The following is a 20941-nucleotide window of genomic DNA, read 5'->3' as shown; positions in this document are numbered from 1 at the left end:
GGCGGAGCTTCTTCCTACCCCGGGCTTGGTAATTTGCGGGGTCATATTTCCGTTTAGGAGTCAAACCCCAACGGGCTTTAAGGCTCTGATTGACTCTAGTGGCCTCTGCCAAGACTTCCTCTACAAGATCCTCAGGGAAGAGATTTGAACCCCAGCAGGAGGACCGGATAAGCTTATTAGGCTCGTGCCTAATAGTCGCCTCAGCCAGGACGTGTTTGCGACACCTACGTTTAGCAATAGCGAAGTCAAAAAGGTCGTAGTATAATGACTGCAACGTAGCCTTATTGAGAGACTTAAAGATACTCTCAGTATCATAAGTTAAGGCTATCGACTCCGTGGACATGGCCAAGTTCAGAGTACGGCCAACACGTAGGCGGGAATCATACTCCTGTTTAATGAGGGATTCCGGGAGACGGGGAAGCCGCTCACTAAACATAACTGAAGCACAGTCCGCTGATAGCTTGCCAGAGGTAAAAGTGGTATGGACATTGTCCCAACACTCAATGCCAGAAGGAAGAAGGAGGGAGATCGGATCCACCAATCGGATGGGAGGCAAGGGCTTCTCCTCCAGAGCATATTGGAAAGCAAGCTCTGCTACCTTATTGACGCATGGAGTCACGGTGTTTTTGTCCATTAAGAACATTGTGAAGGAGCTCTTATAAGGCGTCAACATGGTGTTGGTGCAACCAATGTCATTCAGGAACCTAGCCCAAACAGATTGGGCTTGTTCTTTTGGGAAGATGACAGTCTCTTTGGGGACCTTATCTAACCGAACCAGAGCTTCCTCGGTAAGCCTGGCATAACCATGAAATGGAAATGCCAGACCAGGAGGAAAGAATTCAAAGTCCTCTAGAGGACGAGTGCCAAGACCTTCCAAAGTTAACATTCCGTCTGAGAACGGGGAATGAAGAGCCATGCGCCAAGGATTATTCTTGGTAAACGGCGGGAGCTTAGAGGCATCCGGGATGAGAGAGCTTTGGACTCGCTCCGGAGCACCTTGCTCTAATGCCCCAAGTCTCTGACCGATGTTAGAGAACATCGTGTCCATCTTGGCCTGCATTTCCGACACCAACTTAGCTTGCATCTCCGACACAATGCGAAGCATGGCTGATTCGGAAAGGCCCGGGTTAGGAGCAGGAGTGGCGGATTGTACTCCCAGGTCGTGAGACTTAGAGGAGGAGCCAGAAGCCTTAGATGACGGGTTTGTATTCAGCTTAGAACTATGGGAAGCCTTGTGAGGCTTACGAGCTTTAGGTAAGGTTCTAGATGTAGACTTATCCTTGGGGGGAACCGGGTGTGATCGTTGAGACGAATCACGGTCCCCAGAAAAACCATGAAAGGAAGAGCGATCAGATGAAGAAGAAAGAGCGGGGCTGAGGATAGGAATCTCAGCGCCGGTAACACCTGCCTCACTTACCACCCTACCTGCATCCAGATCATCCAATAACATGGGTTCAACATTGTCTTCCAGATCTCCGGGGGCATCCGACGGATCTTGTTCTTGATCAATGAACCCCGCTATGGTGGCATCAATGTGGGCAATGATGGGAGCTGCAACATGCCTAGCCACAGCGGCTGAAGACTTGGCGTTAGGATAGATCATGGCACAATAGTCTTCGGATAGGACGTAAGGCTGCTTGGATTTCACGTTTCGGGCAAAACCACCAACCCACACTTTCAGTGTGGCCCGAGCCGCAGACTTTTGCTCCGGGGATGCCTGAAATAATAGTGGGAATTATAAAAGGGAAGACTCCCAGTGGTCCTTCAAGACCATAGAGATCTTACTATATAGTGTATGTATACCAAAAAAAGGTAAAATAAATAAGAAGGCAACATAGCCAACGGGACTCACCGAGTCAGATCCAAGGGTGGTGATGAGGTCAAAACAGACCATACAGTTATCAGGGTGCCATACCACGATGTCCTCCAGCTGAACTCCGCAGAGGGCGTGAGACCGACATACGGTATGGCCACAAGGCTGATGAAGAACAGCCGCACAGGCCGTCGTCTGACAATGCACCATCTATAAAAAGAATAGTATATGAGAAACTGTATTTCTCTTAAGTAGGGGCGGATCCGGAGGACCCGGGCCTAACATAAGTCTAACATAAGATTAGAGCTTAACTGTAATATTCTTAAGTAGGGGCGGGTCCGGAGGACCCGGGCCTAAACATAAGTCTAACTTAAGACTAAAGTATAGCTATCCATTCCGGTCGAGCCGGGAGCATAAAAGGGATGCAACAAAGAATTAAGACACATGGTGTCTGATTTCCCGGAGCGAGGTTAAGCCCCGGGCCGGGAAATAAAAGTATATCCATAAACCAATTCAAATAGGAACTCCGGGATAGTGATCTGTCATATATAATCATATATAATCATAGGAACTGTTATAAATTAATAGGGGGGCGGAACTGTAGATAAGAACCGCCAACCGAACCCGGAGGGTTTCGTATAACATAATAAAAGTGTGATAAGTGAATATACAATAGGGTGCACCGGGATCCAACTCTGTTGACCGGTGGCCAACCAGTCTAGACAGAGACGAACCCGCCGGGACACCCGGAGGACAAAGTCCATAAACACTGAACTACCCCCTCTAAAAGGAGGGAAGGCAACGGTCCCCTAGGGGAGGGGGGAGAGAAGCCTAGCCGCCCACCTAGCGAGAGGGGGAGCTTGGGGGAGGATCACGTGATACGGAGCAGCAGGGATACCAACTGACGATCCCCAACCAGACAGATCAAACGGAGTAATAGCACAAATATTCATTATAATAGTAATAGCGTTGAAAAATTATATAAATATACACATAAAAAATTTAGGGCAAGGCATGCAACATAATAAATAAATCACAAAGGACACACCTGATGGCTTATAAAATAACATTGCCGCCTAGTAACGAAAGTCGGCAAGCCATACGATACGTAACTGATATCGGCCCTAAAAATGAACCACGAGGGTTCTAAACGCTAAATAATGAATATCCACAATAACAAATAAAATTTAATTAATAATAAAAATAATACACATAGTAACACCGCGAGTGAAACTAAAAGCTCTCAAAACAGGAGTACCAACTGTAAGCGGAATCAAGCAAGATCGATATGAACGAAGAGAATAAACTCCTATAATTTAAATATTAAACGATCTAGATTGCTCAAAACACAGCAAAACATAGCTTGGTACTTAACTTAGACGGTGTCTCCTGGGAAACCGATGAAGAAGCCATAATCCAAAGGAAAATCGCAAAAACACGAGAGCACAAACAAAAAGCGGGTTACCATAAAGGCGTGCTAAAAGGAGTTGTGTTCTGAGCGGATGCAGAGTTGGTGGTGCCGAGTGAGGTTGAACGGCTCTCCTCTATTGGGGTCTTTGTCGTGGATGAATCTAAATAGTGCGGGACCTCTGGATTATACGCCCAATTTTATACCGACACCAATAGGTGAGCGAGCTAGTTAACCTAGCACTCCTTTACATTTTTTCTCTGGTATATTTAGCAGTAAATTACCTAAGAATAAGTGCTAAATGGAGCTTATTCACTGGGCGGCACAGGTTCGAGCCCAGAAATATTAATCCCATCAATCTATAAAAATATAAAAGTTGAATGGGCTCAACGTTGCTTAACTTCGTTTTCCAAGTCAGTACCGCCTACAAAGGATAGGCATAGGTCGCTTAGAAAAAATATAAAATTACTAAAAATTAAAAGCCTTTAACACACTTCCGTACACTGAAGGAAGGGTCGGCCATCTTCTCTCTCTCTATGGAAATCCAGAGAGAGATTAAAAAAAAAGGGGGGTAAAAATTTTTCTCTCCTTTCAAAAAGTTTCTATTGAAGATCTTATTGTTTGAGAATAATCCAACACGGCGAAAGCCATAAAACCATGAAAAAAGTACTTCACCAATTAGTTGAAAACTTTGAGGTTAATCGCGAGCGGAACCAATGTTGTCATTTCAACCGACAGAGAACTAAATTCCTGGGGAAATATATGCGGTACCTGGCCGGCAGTCGGCGCTAGTGGTCACACCCAGCAACCACCACAGCGATCGCTCGCGAGTTTTTTTAATCTGTCGACCGTCGGAGACGTTAGGTACATATATATCCACCGGCTAAGTTAAATATTTAAAAAGCGTGGTTTGTATTTCAGTTATGGAATAGTAATTATTTAACAAATTCCCCAGGAGGAACTCCGAAGAGGGGAAAGCATAAAATTAAGTATTGCGCTCTTCCTTCCCTAGTCGACATCCACGGGAGAAGGGGGGAGCGAAGTAACTGTAATAAAAACAAAAATTATTATCTAAAGCAGCTAAGAATATTCACTAATAGTGAGAACCACTGACCCTCCGAAGGGAAGTGTTCCCACGGAGAAAGCTGAAAAGTTAAAATACAATTATATTTTCACTAAAAATAATTTAGACAAACAATCAGAAGAGCAACTTAACCCGCGCACGGAAAAGGAGCTCCCCCAATAGTACGTTGTTGTTATAAAGGTGAACGACCTCGAGAAGAGAGAGACCGCAGTCAATCTTTGAAAGGCCACATTCCCTTCGCTCAGAATCCATGTTTCCCGTAGGAAAGAAGGAAAAGGCGAAGACAATAGTTGAATGAAGAGGGTCCAGGCGATGACGAGTCCCCTGCGGCGACCGAGTTAACGGCTATATGCCAACGGGAAGATCGATGGACTAGAGAGGGAGAGGTCGTTCCCCACGAAGTGGAACTGTGCTGGCCTTGCTACTATGCAAGTGTCGTTGTCGTATATGTATCACACACACAGCACAAACACTGAAAAGGAAACTTACCACATTTCTATACACATATATATACATAAACATTAAGAATGTTTTCATATTTATACAAGTATAAGAAAAAGTAAATAAAAGACAAAAATTGATGGCAGTCCAGAATAGGCGAGGAGGGAGAGAGGAAACAACCGCTCTCGATCCGAGCCAAAAGTAAAGTGACTAAATCACAGGTGTGTGAACGGGAGTGGTAGCAAGCTAACCCCCCCTACCCCCGCTAACTAGAGGTGTGGGTAGTTAACCCTCACTAAATTTTAATGGCTCGTCATTTCAGCTCCGCCGAAAGTATAACCCCTAATAAATAACGTGGTTTGTATTCCAGTTACGGAACAAATAACAGGTAGATGTTTGAATTGCCAAAAATGCAATAACATGACAAATTCGAAGATAATTTGTATTTTTCCTAACCATACAAACCTTAGCTATTTACACAGGGGGTTTACCTTTTAGCGCAGCTGAAATGGCGAGCCATTAGAATTTAACGAGGGTGTATTACCCCCGCGCTAGTTAGCGGGGGGGTAGGGGAGTGGTAGCTAGCTACCCCTCCCCTCCCTCACACACAGATGAATGCTCACTTTCACTTAGAGGTAGGACTTGTCTTGGGGGACAGGGCTGGCGGGCAAATGTGTGTAAATAGCTAAGGTTTGTATGGTTAGGAAAAATACAAATTATCTTCGAATTTGTCATTTGTTCCGTAACCGAAATACAAACCACGCTATTTACACAGGGTGACTTACCCCTTAGGTAGGGTGGAAAGTCCCCAGCCATACTGGCTTTAGCTTTATCCGGGGACTCAGAATCCGAGTGAGTAGCACTTGATAAAAGGAGTCCCTGCACCTCACAAGTTCCTTGCTTCGCAAGGAACCATGTGGCCTACATAAGCTTGTGTGTGAAGGAAGAAGTGTGACCCGTCCTAGGCAGTTGACCTGGAGTTCCAGAAGGAACTCTGGGTTAGGACGTTCCCAATACCACCTCGTCAGGGTATGGGGGACGCGACAGTATTGACTCAATACTCGGAACACAAGGAAGCATGGTTTACCTGCAGAGGTTCGAGGTCAGCTATGCAGAGACCAGGATGCTGCTTCCCCGTAGAGGGGATGATGAAGAAAGAAGAAAGGGCCAGACATACTTCTTTCGTTTATGCAGACTAAAACCTGATAAGAATGCCCTCAACCTTCTGCTACCTGTCCAAAAAGGAGCCTAAGGTTAGACCAGCTGTTGTGTAGCCACCACAAAGCGATAGAAAACGTATCGAGACTCCTGTGGGTCACGCCCTGCAGGAAGCAGGCTGCGAAGGTCATTAGACGCTTCCAGACTCCAGCTTGTAGCACCTGCGTCACAGAGTAGTATTACTCGAAGGCGAGGGACGTTGCGATGTATCCAACATCGTGCTGTAGGGCGACGTGACGGGGGAGGGTCTGGAGACAGGTCGAGATGAATGTCGTTGAGTCCGGGCTGAAGAGGTATACTGGTGACTCTCCCCCATGTCCTCCTTGTGCTCCCAAATCGGCTGCAACTGAGGACAAACTGCAGCTGTTCCCAGCGCTAACCTCTCGATTCCTTTACTGGCAAGAAAGAGAAGGTATTGGGACATCAGATACAGAATGGAGACTCGAAATCTTGAATGAATCGGACCGAAGGGCCGGGACCCCCAGATTCTGAGTCTAGCCAACAACTCAGGAGCGAGCCTGAATGTTGCCTTCCCCTCTTCCTTAGAAAGGGGGGAGTCGTAAGAGACCAAGAAGATTGCTTACACACTGGCCGTGGCCAGAGTGAGCAGGAGACCCAAGGCGGAATACAATCCGAGGCCTGTCGTAAAGGGTCTTGAGAAGATCTCTTAAAGGACTAAAAGTCCGAGCCATGCTCCAAGTTGGAGGTCTTCCTCCGACAAGGGCAGGGACGATCGTAGCTTCGCATGAGCGAGGATAGATCCAGCGGGCAGGAAAAAGTTATTCCTTTAAGCCTGAAGGTCAGGGAAAGGCTGAGCGACAGGCTTCATTGCCGAGAGCGGAAAGGAGTTTCCTCCCGCCGAAAGGCAATAAGACCGTTATTGCTGGAGAAGAGGCCTCAAGGGAAGAGGTATATCTCCCACGGCACCAACCACCTTAGACTCTTCACTTTGCCTGGGAGACCCCTGTGGATGACTATCGCAGATGACGCGACCTCCGTATCGCGACTGTAGCGGGTTGTCTCTTCTTGAGGAGGAGGCGTAGTGTCTCCAGGCATGAAGCCGAAGCGATGCCCCGGTTCGGGAGAGATGTCGCAGTGTGGTTGCTTGAGTAGTCTGCGCCGTGGGAGAAGCTCTCCCGGGAGTTCCGTCAGGGGAAGCAGAGGGTCCAGAAACTGTTCTGCGCATAGTCCCAGTGGAGCTCTCCCATTGAAAGGTTGACAGACAACCTGGTCTTGTTGAGACCCATTGTCCACAGACAAAAGGGAAGGAAGACGCAGGCGTCGAAGTTGTCCCACCATCACCGGAATGCATCTTGCCAGAGTTTCGGGGTCTGAGACTGGGGGGAAGAATAGCGGAAGCTTGAGGTTCCAAGCTGTCGCGATCAGGTCCCCCAGACCAGTACTTGCTGGTTACCCAAGGTCAAAGACCCCCAGGTACACTCTCTCTACGAGGCTCTGCTCGGATAGTCTGAGAGAACATTCCCCTGCCTGGAATGAGAGAGCCGATGGTGGTATTGAGAGAGTCTCAATCATCCCGGTATCTCTACTGCAAGATGTGAAGGTGTGAAAATGCGTCCCCTGCTGGTTAGAATACGCCAGAATCATGAAGTCGACGCGCACGGGGCGACTCGGCAGGAGGTGTAGGATCTGTAGAGGGGCCAGACTAAGGCCCCTAAGCCTGCCTGAATGATGGAGAGGTATCCTTCAGGTCTTGACCATAGGCCTGGACCGGAACATGCCCCCCCCCCCCCCTTCCTTTGACGAGTCCGAGAACAGCATCAAGAATGTGGGGAAAGGACCAGAATATCCACTACCATCAAGAGGCTCCATAGGTCAACACCCATTGCAGGTCTAATAGTTCCGCTGGTCCCATAGGGGCCAGGAAGTCCGGTTAAACATTGCCTGAAGCCACCGGAACTTGGATCGCCCCACATGGACCTTATCCTGAGGCAACCGTTCGGACTATAGACGGGTCAATGAGGAAAGGAAAATTAGGAAACGTTCCAAGGTAGGGCTGAAAGCTCTGCTTGACTGAGAACAGGTACTGCGACTCTCCTCAGTCTTGCCACAGTCAACCGAAAGGAAGGCTCGGAGGATGTGGTAACAGAATCTGGCGTCCCCAGGTGGTCACCCATCCAAGTACCGACGTTGCTTAACCTCGCTGGACGGACGAGAAGCGGGGTTTCCAACGTGGTAAGGCCGTTGACTCAATATCATGGCCAGATACTCCAGATGTCGAGGCAGAGGAAGAGAAGGCTCCAAGCAAAATACCATGAGCCCACACTCGTGGTAAGCATCCGGAAGCTTGTCTCGGCGCTGAAGAAGGTCGAACCCGAGCCTACCGGAGTTGACCAGCCCTCCAAACAGCAGAGGAGGCGGAAGCCTGCACCTGAGCGGCCAAGAGGAAGGCAGGGAGAGTTCTCTGGGGAAACAAACCTGCTATGCCACGGCGGGATAGCCACACTGCATCATAAGCAGGAATACTTGCAGTCTAGGCTGAATTCGACGAGCACCCTGGAAGATGGAAGGAATGGAAACTGAAAGTACCCGTCCTTCCGATCCAGGGTTTAAGGAGTCCTGTCGCCTCGTTACCAGTCTGATCGATTCTGCTGGTCTACGCTGGCCGAAGTTTGTTCGACAAACTTGATCAGGGCTGAGAGGTCGACTAAGGACATACCCTCTCAGATCCTTTCTTACAAGAAAGGATCGACTGAGGAGGCCGGGGGTGAAGCCGTCGATGATCCTAAGGAAGACCTTCGCCTAAGGTATGGATCATTCTGCCCAACCGGGCAACTCTGCTGACGCTATGGCATAGAGGTTCAGAGACACTGAATTCGCTGACAGAGACGGCAGGCGCGATATCCTTGGCTGATCACAGAGATTGTGCGGGAATGGGCATCGGGAAGCTGTCATTCGGATGAGTAACCTTAAGCATCCTCCCAGAGAAAAACCTGCAATCCTAGAGTTCGTGAACTCCTTTTAGGACTATGCCCCCCCGGGGGAGTCTCCCGTGCCATCTGTTCCTGAAAGGAGGAAACTGCAATTGGACACCTTGTCCCAGTTGTCGTAGGCGATAACTTAGGCCGACGTGATTGAAAGAAAAGGGCGCTGGAGCCCTGCAGAGTCTGGAAGAAAGCGCCTTGGAGGAGTGAAAACGGAAGTCGATTTCCTCCGCACAGCCGCTGTCTAAGTCTCTGTCCTTGGGCACAAACAAACTCTTCTCAAGGATGGAAGGGTGTCTCAGGGTGTCTGAGGTCGTCAACCTCCACAGATGAGACACCCGAAGGAAGCCCTCAGTCAGCGCGTCCAGATGGTACAACATCGAGCTTGTCTGCAAGTTAGATACTTAACGACGAAAGGCCAAGGTGCCTGAGCTCGAGAGGAGGAAAGTACCCATGCTCTTCCTGTAGCTTCCTTGAACCAAACCTCGGGCCGTAACCGAGGAGGGAAAGAACCTGGTAAGCTCCCAGAGGAAGGGGTAAGCAGTCACCCCTTGTCCGATGGAGAAATCTCAAACGGAAAGCCCCCCCGCCAAAAATCCTTCCAGGGAATGACGGGGAAGGGCTAACCAGGTTCAGGAAAGAGGAGTGTTGCTCAGATCTCCCTTAAGTGTCTCCTATTCTTGCAAGTGCCATGCTCTGCGTTTACGGGGTGAGGCCGTGTTCTGGAAATACGCTCTAGAAGAACTCGCCAGGCTGGCCATGCTGCGAAAACCCCATTGGGAATCGTGATCGCAATCGCCCTGGAGCTCGCGCGACGGTAATTCAAAGATTTTTCGCGTGGGCGAACGTGGAAGCGCCCATGCGCGGTAACGCAAACGAAGGTGAGCGAAGGAGCGCAGAAGGAGGGCGAGCGTGGTCGGAAGGGCGAGAGCTGGTGGTCGGCGAGCGATAACCCATAGACGAGCAATGGATACTGCAAGAAATAAGCCGACGTTTGTGCGAAGAAACACTGTAGGTTCGCGCGACGGAACACCATCCGTCCGCGTGATGGAAAACCGTTGGTTCGCGCGTGGGCGAACATTGGAGAGCATGGGCGCGGACGCACATGAGCGTAGACGTGCAGGCACGTGGGCGTGCGGGCGAACGGTCGCGCGGGCGAGAGGGTGGGCAGGTGGATGAGCGCGAGTTCGAGGCGGCGAACGCAAGCGTTAGCGCGATGGCGAGGAAACGTGCTGCCGCGTGGGCGAGGAAGACTGCTGGCGATATGGATCAACAAGCGATCGGTGAGCGCTAACGCGCAGGTTGGCGATGGCGCGTTGTGTTATGCCGACGCGATGGTCGTGCAGCATGCGCAGGTGAGCGATCGTGCGTTGGCGAGCAATATGCTAAGGTGAGCGATCGCGAGCAGCATGTGCAGGAGGGCGATTGCGCAATGGTGATCAGCATGCGCAGATGGGCGGTTGCGCGATGGCGAGCAGCCTCTGCAGGTGGGCGATCGCGCAATGGCTAACAGCATGCGCAGAGTCGCGCGATGGTGATCAGCATCCGCAGGTGTGCGGTTGCGCGATGGCGATCAGCATCCGCAGTTGAGGGTCGCGCGATGGCGATCATCATCCGCAGTTGAGGGTCGCGCGATGGCGATCAGCATCCGCGGTTGAGGGTCGCGCGATGGCGATCAGCATCCGCAGTTGAGGGTCGCGCGATGGCGATCAGCATCCGCGGATGAGGGTCGCGCGATGGCGATCAGCATCCGCAGTTGAGGGTCGCGCGATGGCGATCAGCATCCACAGTTGAGGGTCGCGCGATGGCGATCAGCATGCGCAGGCGAGCTAGTAGCTGGCGAACCATGTTCCTTCAGAAGAGTTGGAGAACCGGAGATCGCCGAGAGACAGGTGATCGCTGGTGAGCTGATGATCGCTGGCGAGCTGATGATCGCTGGCGAGCTGATGATCGCTGGCGAGCTGATGATCGCTGATGAGCAGAAGGCTACGCGTGGAAGCCTGCGTATAGAAGAAGAGTCCTTGACCCAGACCTGAACCGAAGTTCTAGATCGCGAGGGCGAACGTGGGCGCACAGGGCGCGTAACAGGAACCAACAGGAACAGCAGGGATGATCATCATGAAAGCGCTGACGAACAGGAGAGCGCTGATGAGCAGAAGAGCGCCTGTGCGTTAACACTGAGCAGGAGCAGGAGAGAACACAGCAGAAGGGCGCGCAGGGAAACCCTGACACGCAAGGGAAGAACCCCCGTGGGAGGCAACCCTTTGCCCCAAAGGGATCGTTGTCCGCCGGGAGACTGATGTCCGTCGGAAGACCGCTGTCCGTCGGGAAGACCGTTGTTCGTCGGGAAGACCGTTGCCCGTCGGAAGACGAGATCAGACTGCTGTCCATTTGCACCAAGGCGGAAGATCGAGAAAAAGGAGTTGTAGGCTGCAAACGGAGATTCAAAAAGGCGCCTCAAGCACCCTTATAGGGAGATGAGAGGCCCTTACGACGAGGCGGACGGTGGGCCTTACGGCGAGGGAGGCCAACAGCAACAGCAACAGAAGAAACCTCCGAAGAGGAGTCTCTATGAGTGTACTCTCTCGCGAACGAAAGAGAAACACTTCGTAGAAGAGACTGGCAGCAGTGACCTAAAAGGAGTAATCCTCCGAAGAGGAGCTCCTGCAGTTGCCCAGCCCCTTGAGCGAAACTGCAGGTGTGACCGCTCAGCACCAAGAGCATAGTCCCACGAAAAAAAGGCAAGAGGAGAACCCTCCATAAGGGGAAAAGCTCAAGCCTGGACAGGAAAAACTTCCCTCGGAAGGAAAGTTACCTGCCCAAGGAGGCAAGCCTCCTGAGAGTTCTAAAATGAACTGGAGAGCTGTCCGTCTCCAGTAGAAGGAGACACGCCCCTGACGAAAACACAAGGGGGGAGGCAGCAACAGCCGAATCCCCAGGACTCAACAAGACAGCTCACACCGTTGCCATATTACAGAAACGAACTAGATCGGTAACTGTAAAAAATAAAACAAAAAAAACCTTAGTACACATTCATTCCCCCGGGAAGGTTCCGAAGAGGAATCCCGAGGGAAAGGAAACAAGAATTACACAACAGGCACGTGCCCTCACAACCACTTACACTCACGGAAGGAGAGCTGTAACCAAAACAGAATTATAACAATTATAATTATGTAACTATGTAATTATGTAATTTAAAAATAAATGAACACTAAAGAAAGAACGAAAACCCCGAAAGGAATCGTTCTACAAAGCTGAAAAATCAACAAATACAATTAGATTCATAAACTAATTGAGACAAATGTACGGCGTAGCAACCCCCCCACACGGAGAGGAAGCTACAAGGACGTAGTAACACGTAGTAAAAGGGTGAACGACCTCGAGAGAGAGAGAGAGAGAAAAACATAAGTCAAACTCGATCGCCACCCATAACGCCGTGGCGGCCAACTGCCGAGGACACCACGTGGATAAGTACACTACACACACAAATCTGAAAAGGAAACTTACTGATTTCTATACTCAAATATGTATACAAACATGAAAACATGTTTACATATATATTGAGTAAATGAAAAGTAAGCGATTAAGTAAAGACAAAACAAACAATGGCTGCCAAGAGAGGACCAAGACAGAGACGTCTGTCACAGTCCGAGCCAAAAGTGAAAGTGAGCATTCATCTGTGTGTGAGGGAGGGGAGGGGTAGCTAGCTACCACTCCCCTACCCCCCCGCTAACTAGCGCGGGGGTAATACACCCTCGTTAAATTCTAATGGCTCGCCATTTCAGCTGCGCTAAAAGGTAAACCCCCTGTGTAAATAGCGTGGTTTGTATTTCGGTTACGGAACAACTGAATTTCCAAAACAAGAAGAGGTCTGAATGCATGGGTGGCTGCAATCAAAGTGGCTACTTGGTGAGCCACCTGCTGGTAACTACCGACACCTCATTAAAATTTTAACGGCCGAGTTTTTCAGCTTCGCTGAAATCATACTCCTATTAAAGGATGTAAGTTTGGATTCATATGGGAACAAATTTAAATTATCTTCAACATGCATTTTTTAAAATGAAAGTCCTTTAAAAGAGAAATTTACCTTTTTATTGGTAACAAAAATCTATAGTAATAAGAAAACCTTATCAATAAAATCTTTTATACCTCTCCATATTGTGAAAAGACACAAATAATGTCCCCTTCAGTGAGATCATAATTCAAGCCTCCAATAAAGACCCAAGCACTATCACGATACTGCTGATGCCACGAATGTTTCAGACTGACTCCAAGCTCCAATTCCTTCTGACTGAGCTTCTGTATGTTCTTGACATTTCTGAAACACAATTAAACTTCTAAAGCACAAAAGATATTAAAATTATAAATAACTTCTACTAAAGTAATTATTAAAGGATCCGTAGAAAATATAATACAGTACCTAAAAAGGTTAAAACCTTAAATAATAGAGACCCTTTGATAGATGTTTTGTTTTTACATTCATGCTTGCCTTAAAATTGAACACATATTGTACAACTTCAGTTCCCTTTTCAAGAAATTAAAATACCTTGAATTGAAACTATTCTATTTCTTAAATTACTGCAGTCACAATACCAAAAATTTTCAACTATTTTGTATTTTTCCTAACTATATAAAACTCAGACCTTTATAGGAGCATAAATTCTGCAAATCTTGGAACAATCATCAAACAATTCATAAAGTAAACCATGGTTGACTGTTGGGTGGGAGGTAGGCCCCACCCACCCGGCAGGTAGAGCAGCAAAAGTCACTTTGACCTTTAATAAACAGTAGTACTTGTGGGGTTATTGAAGCAGGAAGCATACCTTAAATGTGTAAGGTTTGTATAGTTGGGGAAAAACAAATTATTTCTAAGATTTGTGGATTGTTCCTACATTATACAGCATTACCTTGACTTATGAGTTTAATCCATTCCAGGTTTGAGCTTGTATATCAAATCAATTTTCCCCACTAAAAATACATAAAACCCTCAAAATGACAAATTCGTAGATAATTTGTATTTTTCCTAACTATACAAACCTTAGCTATTTAATTGGGGCATTACTTTCGGCGTAGCTGAAATGACGAGCCATTAATTTTTAACGAGGGTTTACTACCCACACCACTAGTTAGCGGGGGTAGGGAGGGTAGCTTGCTACCCCGCCCCCCTCACACACACCTGTGATTGAGCTCACTTTGCTTGGAGGTAGGACTTCAAGGGGGATAGGGCTGGCGGGCAAGTTTGCTTAAATAGCTAAGGTTTGTATAGTTAGGAAAAATACAAATTATCTACGAATTTGTCACTTGTTCCGTAACTAGAATACAAACCACGCTATTTAATAGGAGCGACTCACCCATTAGGAAGGGTGGACGTCCCAGCCAGTCTGGCTTTTAGGCTTTGCCCGAGGGCTCCTTATCTGAGTGTTAGCACTCAAAAAATAAGGAGCCCTGCACCTCGCTAAAACCTTGCTACGCAAGGTCTGCAGCCTACACAAGCTGTGTGTGAAGGTATGCAGAAGTGTGACTCGTCCTAGAAAGTTGTTCTGAAGTTCTTTAGATGGAAACTTGTGCACTAGGACTTTCCCAATACCACCTCGTCAGGGTGTGGGGACGTAACAGCATTAATCTTAATACTAGGAACACAAGCGAGCATGGTTTACCTGCAGTGGTTTGAGGTCAGCTATGCAGAGAACCCAGGATGCTACTCTCCCCAAAAGAGGGGATGCTGCTTTCCCCAAGAGAGGGGATGATGATGAAACGAATAAGGGCCAGTCAAACCTTTTCATTCATGCAGACTAAAACCGGGTAACAGTACCCTCAACCTTCTGCTACTTGTCCAATAAGGAGCTTGAGGTAGTGGGATGTGACCGTGTTCCGTCATTTCCACACCCCAGCTTGAAGAACCTGCGTCACTGTAAAATTTCTTTTGAAGGCCAGGAACGTAGCTATGCCCCTGACATCATGTGCTCTGGGATGACGTGACGGACGAGAGTCTGGATTCAGTGCAAGGTTAATGACCCTGCGAATCCATGCTGAGATGGTGTTTTTGGTGACCCTACTCTTAGTCCTTCCTGTGCTGACAAATAGTGCTGGCACACGAGGACGGGCTGCGGCTGTTCTTCTGAGGTACAGCCTCAAACTCCTTACTGAGCATAGTAAGAGATGGTCTGGGTCATCTGTTACAGTAGGGAGACTAGAAATCCGGAGGGATTCGAAACGAGGATCCGCTACTCCCGGGTTCTGAGTCTTGGCAATAAACTCAGGGACGAAGCTGAACGTTACCTCTCCCCATCCCCTTGAATGGGCGATGTCATATGAGAGACCATGAAGTTCGCTGACTTGCTTGGCCGAGACCAAAGCTAGCAGGAACACCGTCTTCCAAGTCAGGTGGCAATCTGGTGCCTGGCATAATGGTTTATAAGGAGGTCTCTTAAGAGACCTGAGAACTCGAACCACGTTCTATGGGGGAGGTCTCACTTCCGACTGGGGGCAGGTAAGTTCATAACTCCATATGAGTAGAGAAAGTTCTAGCGATGAAGAAATGTCCATTCCTTTCAATCTGAAGGCGAGGCTTAAGGCTGAGCGATAGCCTTTCACTGCCGAGACTGATAGGCACATTTCTTCACGCAAATACACGAAGAACTCCGCTATTGCTGGAATAGTGGCATCGAGTGGAGAGATACCCCTTCCATGACACCAACCACAGAACTTTCCACTTTGCCTGGTAGACTGCTGCTGATGACATCCAGATCGCAACTTGTTGCGAAAATCCTCTCTGAGAGAGGAGATGCTGGATAGTCTCCAGGCGTGAAGTCGTAGCGAGGCTACGGCTTTGTGGAAGATATTGGCGTGTGGTTGTTTGAGTAGATTGTGTCATGGAGGGAGTTCTCTTGGAGGCTCTGTTAGGAGTTGTAGAAGGTCCAGAAACTATTCTGCATGATGCCATAGCAGAGCTATGAGGGTCAATGAAAGATTGACCGATGTTAGTCTTGTTGAGTACCCTCCTCATCAGACATAACGGGGGGAAGGCGTAAACGTCGATGTTGTCCCCCCGTTGTTGGAAAGCATCTTGCCAGAGATCCTTGGGGTCTGGGACTGGGGAACAGTACAGCGGGAGCCTGAAGTTTAGGGCCCTTGCGAAGAGGTCCACAGTCGGAGAACCCCACAAAGTCAGGAATTTGTTGGCTACTAGATGATCCAAAGACCACTCGGTACTCACTATCTGAGATGCTCTGCTCAGGTTGTCAGCGAGCACATTCCTTCTGCCTGGAATGAAGCTTGCCAATAGTGGTATCGAGTGGACTTAGGCCCATCTCAGTATCTCTACTGCTAGATGGGATAGTTGCTGTGAAAAAGTACCTCCTTGCTTATTGATGTAGGCCACTACTGTGGTGTTGTTGCTCATCACCACCACACAGTGACTTGCCAGGTACTGTTAGAACTGTTGAAGGGCTAGAAAGACGGCCTTCATCACTAGGAGATTTATGTGAAGGTATTTTTCTGACTCTGACCCGAGGCCTGAGGTCATGTGATGCAGCACGTGGGCCCGCCACCCTTTTTATTGAAGCGTCTGAAAACAGCATCAAATCTGGGGGGAGAACAAGAAGATCTACCCCCTTTCGTAGGTTCTCGTCTGCCACCCACCACTGGTCTGTCAGTTCCGCAGGTCCCATGGGGATCTGGATGTCCGGGGAGTCGTAAGCTTGTTTCCATCGGAACTTGAGTCGCCACTGGAGGGATCTCATCCTGAGGCAACCATTGGGAACTAGACAGGCCAACGAAGAAAGGTGACCGAGGAGACATAACTACGATTGGGCTGGAAGTTCTCGTCTGAGAAAAGATCTTGCGACCTTCCTCAGCCTTGCTATCCTGTCATCTGATGGCAAGGCTTTGTGGAGAGTGGTGTCTATAATCATGCCTAAGTATACCAGTCTTTGAGTGGGAAGCAGGGAAGACTTCTCAAGATTTACCATGATCCCCAGATCTAGGCAAAGTCTCAGAAGTTTGTCTCAGTGTTGAAGAAGGGTTGACACCGAGTCTGCTAGGACTAAGCAGTTGTCCGGATAACAGAGGAGACGGATGCCAATCCTGTGTGCCCAAGATGATACTAGGGTGAACACTCTGGAGAAGACTTGTGGTGCTGTGGAAAGACCGAAGCACAGCACCTTGAACTGGTATTTACTGTTGTCCAGGCTGAATCTTAAGTAGTTCCTTGAAGACGGATGGACTGGGATCTGGAAGTACGCGTCCTTTAGGTCCAGTGTGCACATAAAGTCTGGCGGTCTTACCGCTAGTCTGACCGCGTTTGCTGTCTCCATGTTGAACGGAGTTTGTTTGACAAACTTGTTCAGAGCTGAGAGGTCGATGACTGGTCTCCAGCCTCCAGGCGCCTTCTTTACAAGAAAGAGTCAACTGAAGAAGCCTGGGGATCCGTCGAGGACCTCTTGGAGAGCGCCCTTCTTCAACAGGGTCTGGACTTCTGCCCGAAGGGCTTGCCCCCTTGCCGATCCCATGGCAAGGGAGTTCAATGACACTGGATTCGTCGTCAGGGGAGGTAGACATGTTATGAACGGGACGCGATATCCTAGACTGATCACGGAGATTGTCCAGGATTCGGACCCGAGTTTCTTTCACCTGTTTGAACAGCTTTGTAGGCATCCCCTCACTGGTGGAAATGCAGGGGGACTGCTTATCCTAGCGTTTGCGGCCTCGGCTGCTCCTTCTAGGATTTTTGCCTCCCTTGGAGGATTTTTTGCCTTTCCTTTCTTTGACAGGAAAGGGCTTAGACACCATCGTCTTCGCTGCTGTTGTCGTCGTAGTGGTCTCGGCTGGACGGGACTGCTGTGGTGCTAGAGGTTTATAGGGCTTGGATGTTAAAACCCTATGAAGGAGGGAGTCATGATGAGACTTCCTCCACCTCTCAGCGGCATGTTCCACATCCTTAGGCATGAATAGAACAGACCCCTCTATGGAGGAATGTCTGACCCTATTGATCTCGGCATTAGGGACCTTCTGATGGAATCTCTCAGCTACTGCATCCCGACTTTTCAGGATGATATTTGCCCACAAGTTCGAGACTTTGTGGGCCAGAAACTCGATCGTGCGAGTACCTGAGAGAAGGAAGGTCTCCATAGCTTTCCTGGTAAGTTCCTTGGAGAAATCCTCAGAACGCATCAGGATACCTAAGGTGACCAACCAGATATCGAGCCACGGAGTAGCTTGCATAGCACACTTTGCGACCTTCTGGTTGAGGATCTTGGCTGCTGAGAACGAGACCTGCCGGTTGGAGAGTCTCTAAAGAGCAACTCCCCTGGTTAGCTCTTTCAGTAAGTGGTGAAGAGGAAGAGCTAGACAAGGCTCCTCCAGGATCTCGAAGTACCTTCTCTGCTGTATGCGAGGAGGTGAGAGGAGCCTGTTGGTGGTACCGGAAAGGTTGGAGGAGGACATCTCGGAGAGCTGTTGTGAGATCTTGTCCCTGGTACTCTTTACCCCTTGAGATCAGGGCAGGGCTGTACTGGTCTTAGAGGGCTTTTGAGTACTAAAGATGCAGTCTAAGACCGTGTTTTTGCCCTCTCGAGGAGGGATCTCTAAGTCGGAAAACCCGTTGAGAGCCCTCATTGGAGTCAAAACTTGCCAAAATCCATGTTCTGACTCTTGCTGGTCTCCTCCTGTTGTAGTACTTGCAGCAAAGTCTCCTTCTATCCCCGAAGGCTCTTCTCGGGGAGAGTCACGGACATTCCCTGAGTGACTAGTTGGCTCCATCCTAGCCCTAGTGGAGGACATGGGCAATGTTTTGGAGTCTTTGGATTCCTTCCTGGGAAGGATGTAAGACTCCAACATTGACGAGGGTGGCATGTTCCTTCCAACCCCTGACTGTGTGGAACTCCCAGCGCGAAGAGAGGTCTCCTCCATTGGTGCGATTGGGGAAAGTCTCTCCTCGCGTGATTCCCTTGGAGACATGAAATCTTCGTCTGAAAGGGAAAGAGAGGCAGTCTGAGGAATAGAAGGAATTTGCCTCGAAGGTCTGCGTAAATCAGTTTCGCTCTCGGGGAAGTGACCGCATCAAGAACTCCTCTTCTTCTCTTCAATGGGGTAGAGGAAGCCATGGTTCCATGTCCCAATTCAGAGAGGACAGGCTATAAAGCCTGAACTAGGGCTCTGATAAGGGCACCGAACCAGGGCTGTTGGCTGACAGACGCACTGTCAGACATACCCCTTGAAGGGAATGGGATTGAAGGATCCCTGGGAGGAGTCCCTGTAATTGGTGGGTTCGCCTGTGGTAGCTTTGGAATCCTGAACCCCTCTGGAAGTTTCCCTTCTCCCACAATGTGTAGTGGTATGCGCTTGCGGGGAGGGGAATGAGGCGATGGCGACCTCGCCGGACATCGTTCCTTGTGATGCGTAAGCTCGCGTGCAGGAGGATATTGACGCTCGCGCGAGGGAGAATATCGGGGCTCGCACGCGGGAGACTGGTGGCACGCGGGCGGGCAGGAGAATCACGAAGAGCGTGCCGGCGCGCGGGAGAGTGTTCGTGCACACCTGTTACAGCCGTAGGGCGCGCGCGCAGGAGAAAGTCCCCTGGCGCGTGGGAGCGCAGTAGATTCATGCGGGGCGTGCAGGAGCGCAGGAGAATGTTGGCGCGCATCCCTAGGAGAGGGTTGACGAACGTGCGCATGGCGCACGCGTATATCCTTGTGGATGCGCGCAGGTGAGCGCTGGCGCGTTGGTGAGGGGTGGCGTGCAGGTGAGCGCTGGTGTGTTGGTGAAGGGTGGCGCGTTGGTGAGGGGTGGCGCGTGGGTGAAGGCAGCATGGCTGACTTGTCAGTAGTCCTGCTATCAGGAGAAAGTTGGCGCGCAGGTTTTACCTGGCGCGTAGAATGGTGTGCAGCATGGCGCGCAGGACAGTAAGATGTAGGGCGCGTATACGCACGTGCAGAAGAATGTTGGCGCGCGGGAGAGCGCTGGCACGCAGGAGAGCACTGTTGCGCAGGTAATATGCACGCAGGTGAGTGTTGGCACGCAGGTGGGCGCTAGCGCTTAGGAGATCGTTGGCGCCTAAGCGCAGGGCGCGTGGGCACAGAGTGCGCAGGAGATCGTTGGCACATGTGCGCATGAGGGCGCGCATGGCGTGTGGTGGAGCTATGCTCTTGTTGGAGCGTATGCGCATGTTGGAGCGTACGCTCTTGATGACCTGTGTTAGGGTAAGAAGGAAGATCAGCGCGTAGTGATGGGGCCTGACAAGCTACTGATGAGCGCTTGTCAGATCGCGTAGCGCGTAGGTTGTTGACGCGCAATAGCACGTTCAGTTGGAGCCTTGTTAGGCCCATGCAGGAACGGCGACAGTAGGTCAGCAGGTCTGTCGGGTGGAAGGTCGACGTGTCCTTCAAAAGGACGACCTTCCACCGAAGGAGATTGCGAATGATCTGCAGAGAGGTCCAGGACCAATGCAGGTGCAGTGACGGATGATCGGTCTACAGGCTCCTCTGCGGGGGACTGCACAGAAGACGTTGAACTAAAGAGGCGGCTCCTCACCGCAGGTGAAGGAAGGCCTCTATGGCGAAGAGGAAGGCGAGCTTTCCGACGGATGCGCCCTCTGGGGGCCATTGGATCATCAAGCTGACCTTCAGCAGTCGTCCGAAAAGGAGTCTCTGCAAGTGTACTACCCTGAGGGAGAGAAACACTAGCAGGAGAGACTGACGATGGACTTAGTTTCCCCCTCGTAAGTTGATCAGGAACGAGATAAACTAAGCCGTCAGCTACCGTAGAGTCTGGTGTGGAAGAGGAGATGGGTGAAACCGCATTGGATACCTCTGACACCACAACGTCGACAAGAGACAGAGGATCAACCTCTGACGGTGACGACGATTGCTTGACAGCAGCACCCAATCGGATGTAGTTAAGCAAAACCTCCTTGGAGGGCGAACCTGTAAGCCCCAAGGAGGACCAAAGCTGAAACAGAGAGGTTATTGACATGTCCTCCCCGGAGAAGAGATGGCGCTGCTTCGCTAGGGGAAGCAACGTCATCTCTCCAGACCCGA

General features: G+C 49.8%; 1 protein-coding gene across 1 annotated transcript in view; it reads right to left on the bottom strand.

The window, feature by feature from the left end:
- LOC137642070 (RNA-binding motif protein, X-linked 2-like) overlaps positions 1-20941 on the bottom strand; it is a 137271-nt gene that overhangs the window by 82090 nt on the left and 34240 nt on the right. The window contains exon 2 of the mRNA XM_068374627.1: positions 13056-13224. Within this exon, the coding sequence (XP_068230728.1) occupies positions 13056-13224 (169 nt within the window). The remainder of the gene's footprint in view (positions 1-13055; positions 13225-20941) is intronic.

Source organism: Palaemon carinicauda, chromosome 6 (assembly GCF_036898095.1).
Source record: "Palaemon carinicauda isolate YSFRI2023 chromosome 6, ASM3689809v2, whole genome shotgun sequence".
Lineage (NCBI taxonomy): Eukaryota > Metazoa > Arthropoda > Malacostraca > Decapoda > Palaemonidae > Palaemon > Palaemon carinicauda.
This window is presented reverse-complemented; position numbering and strand designations above follow the sequence as displayed.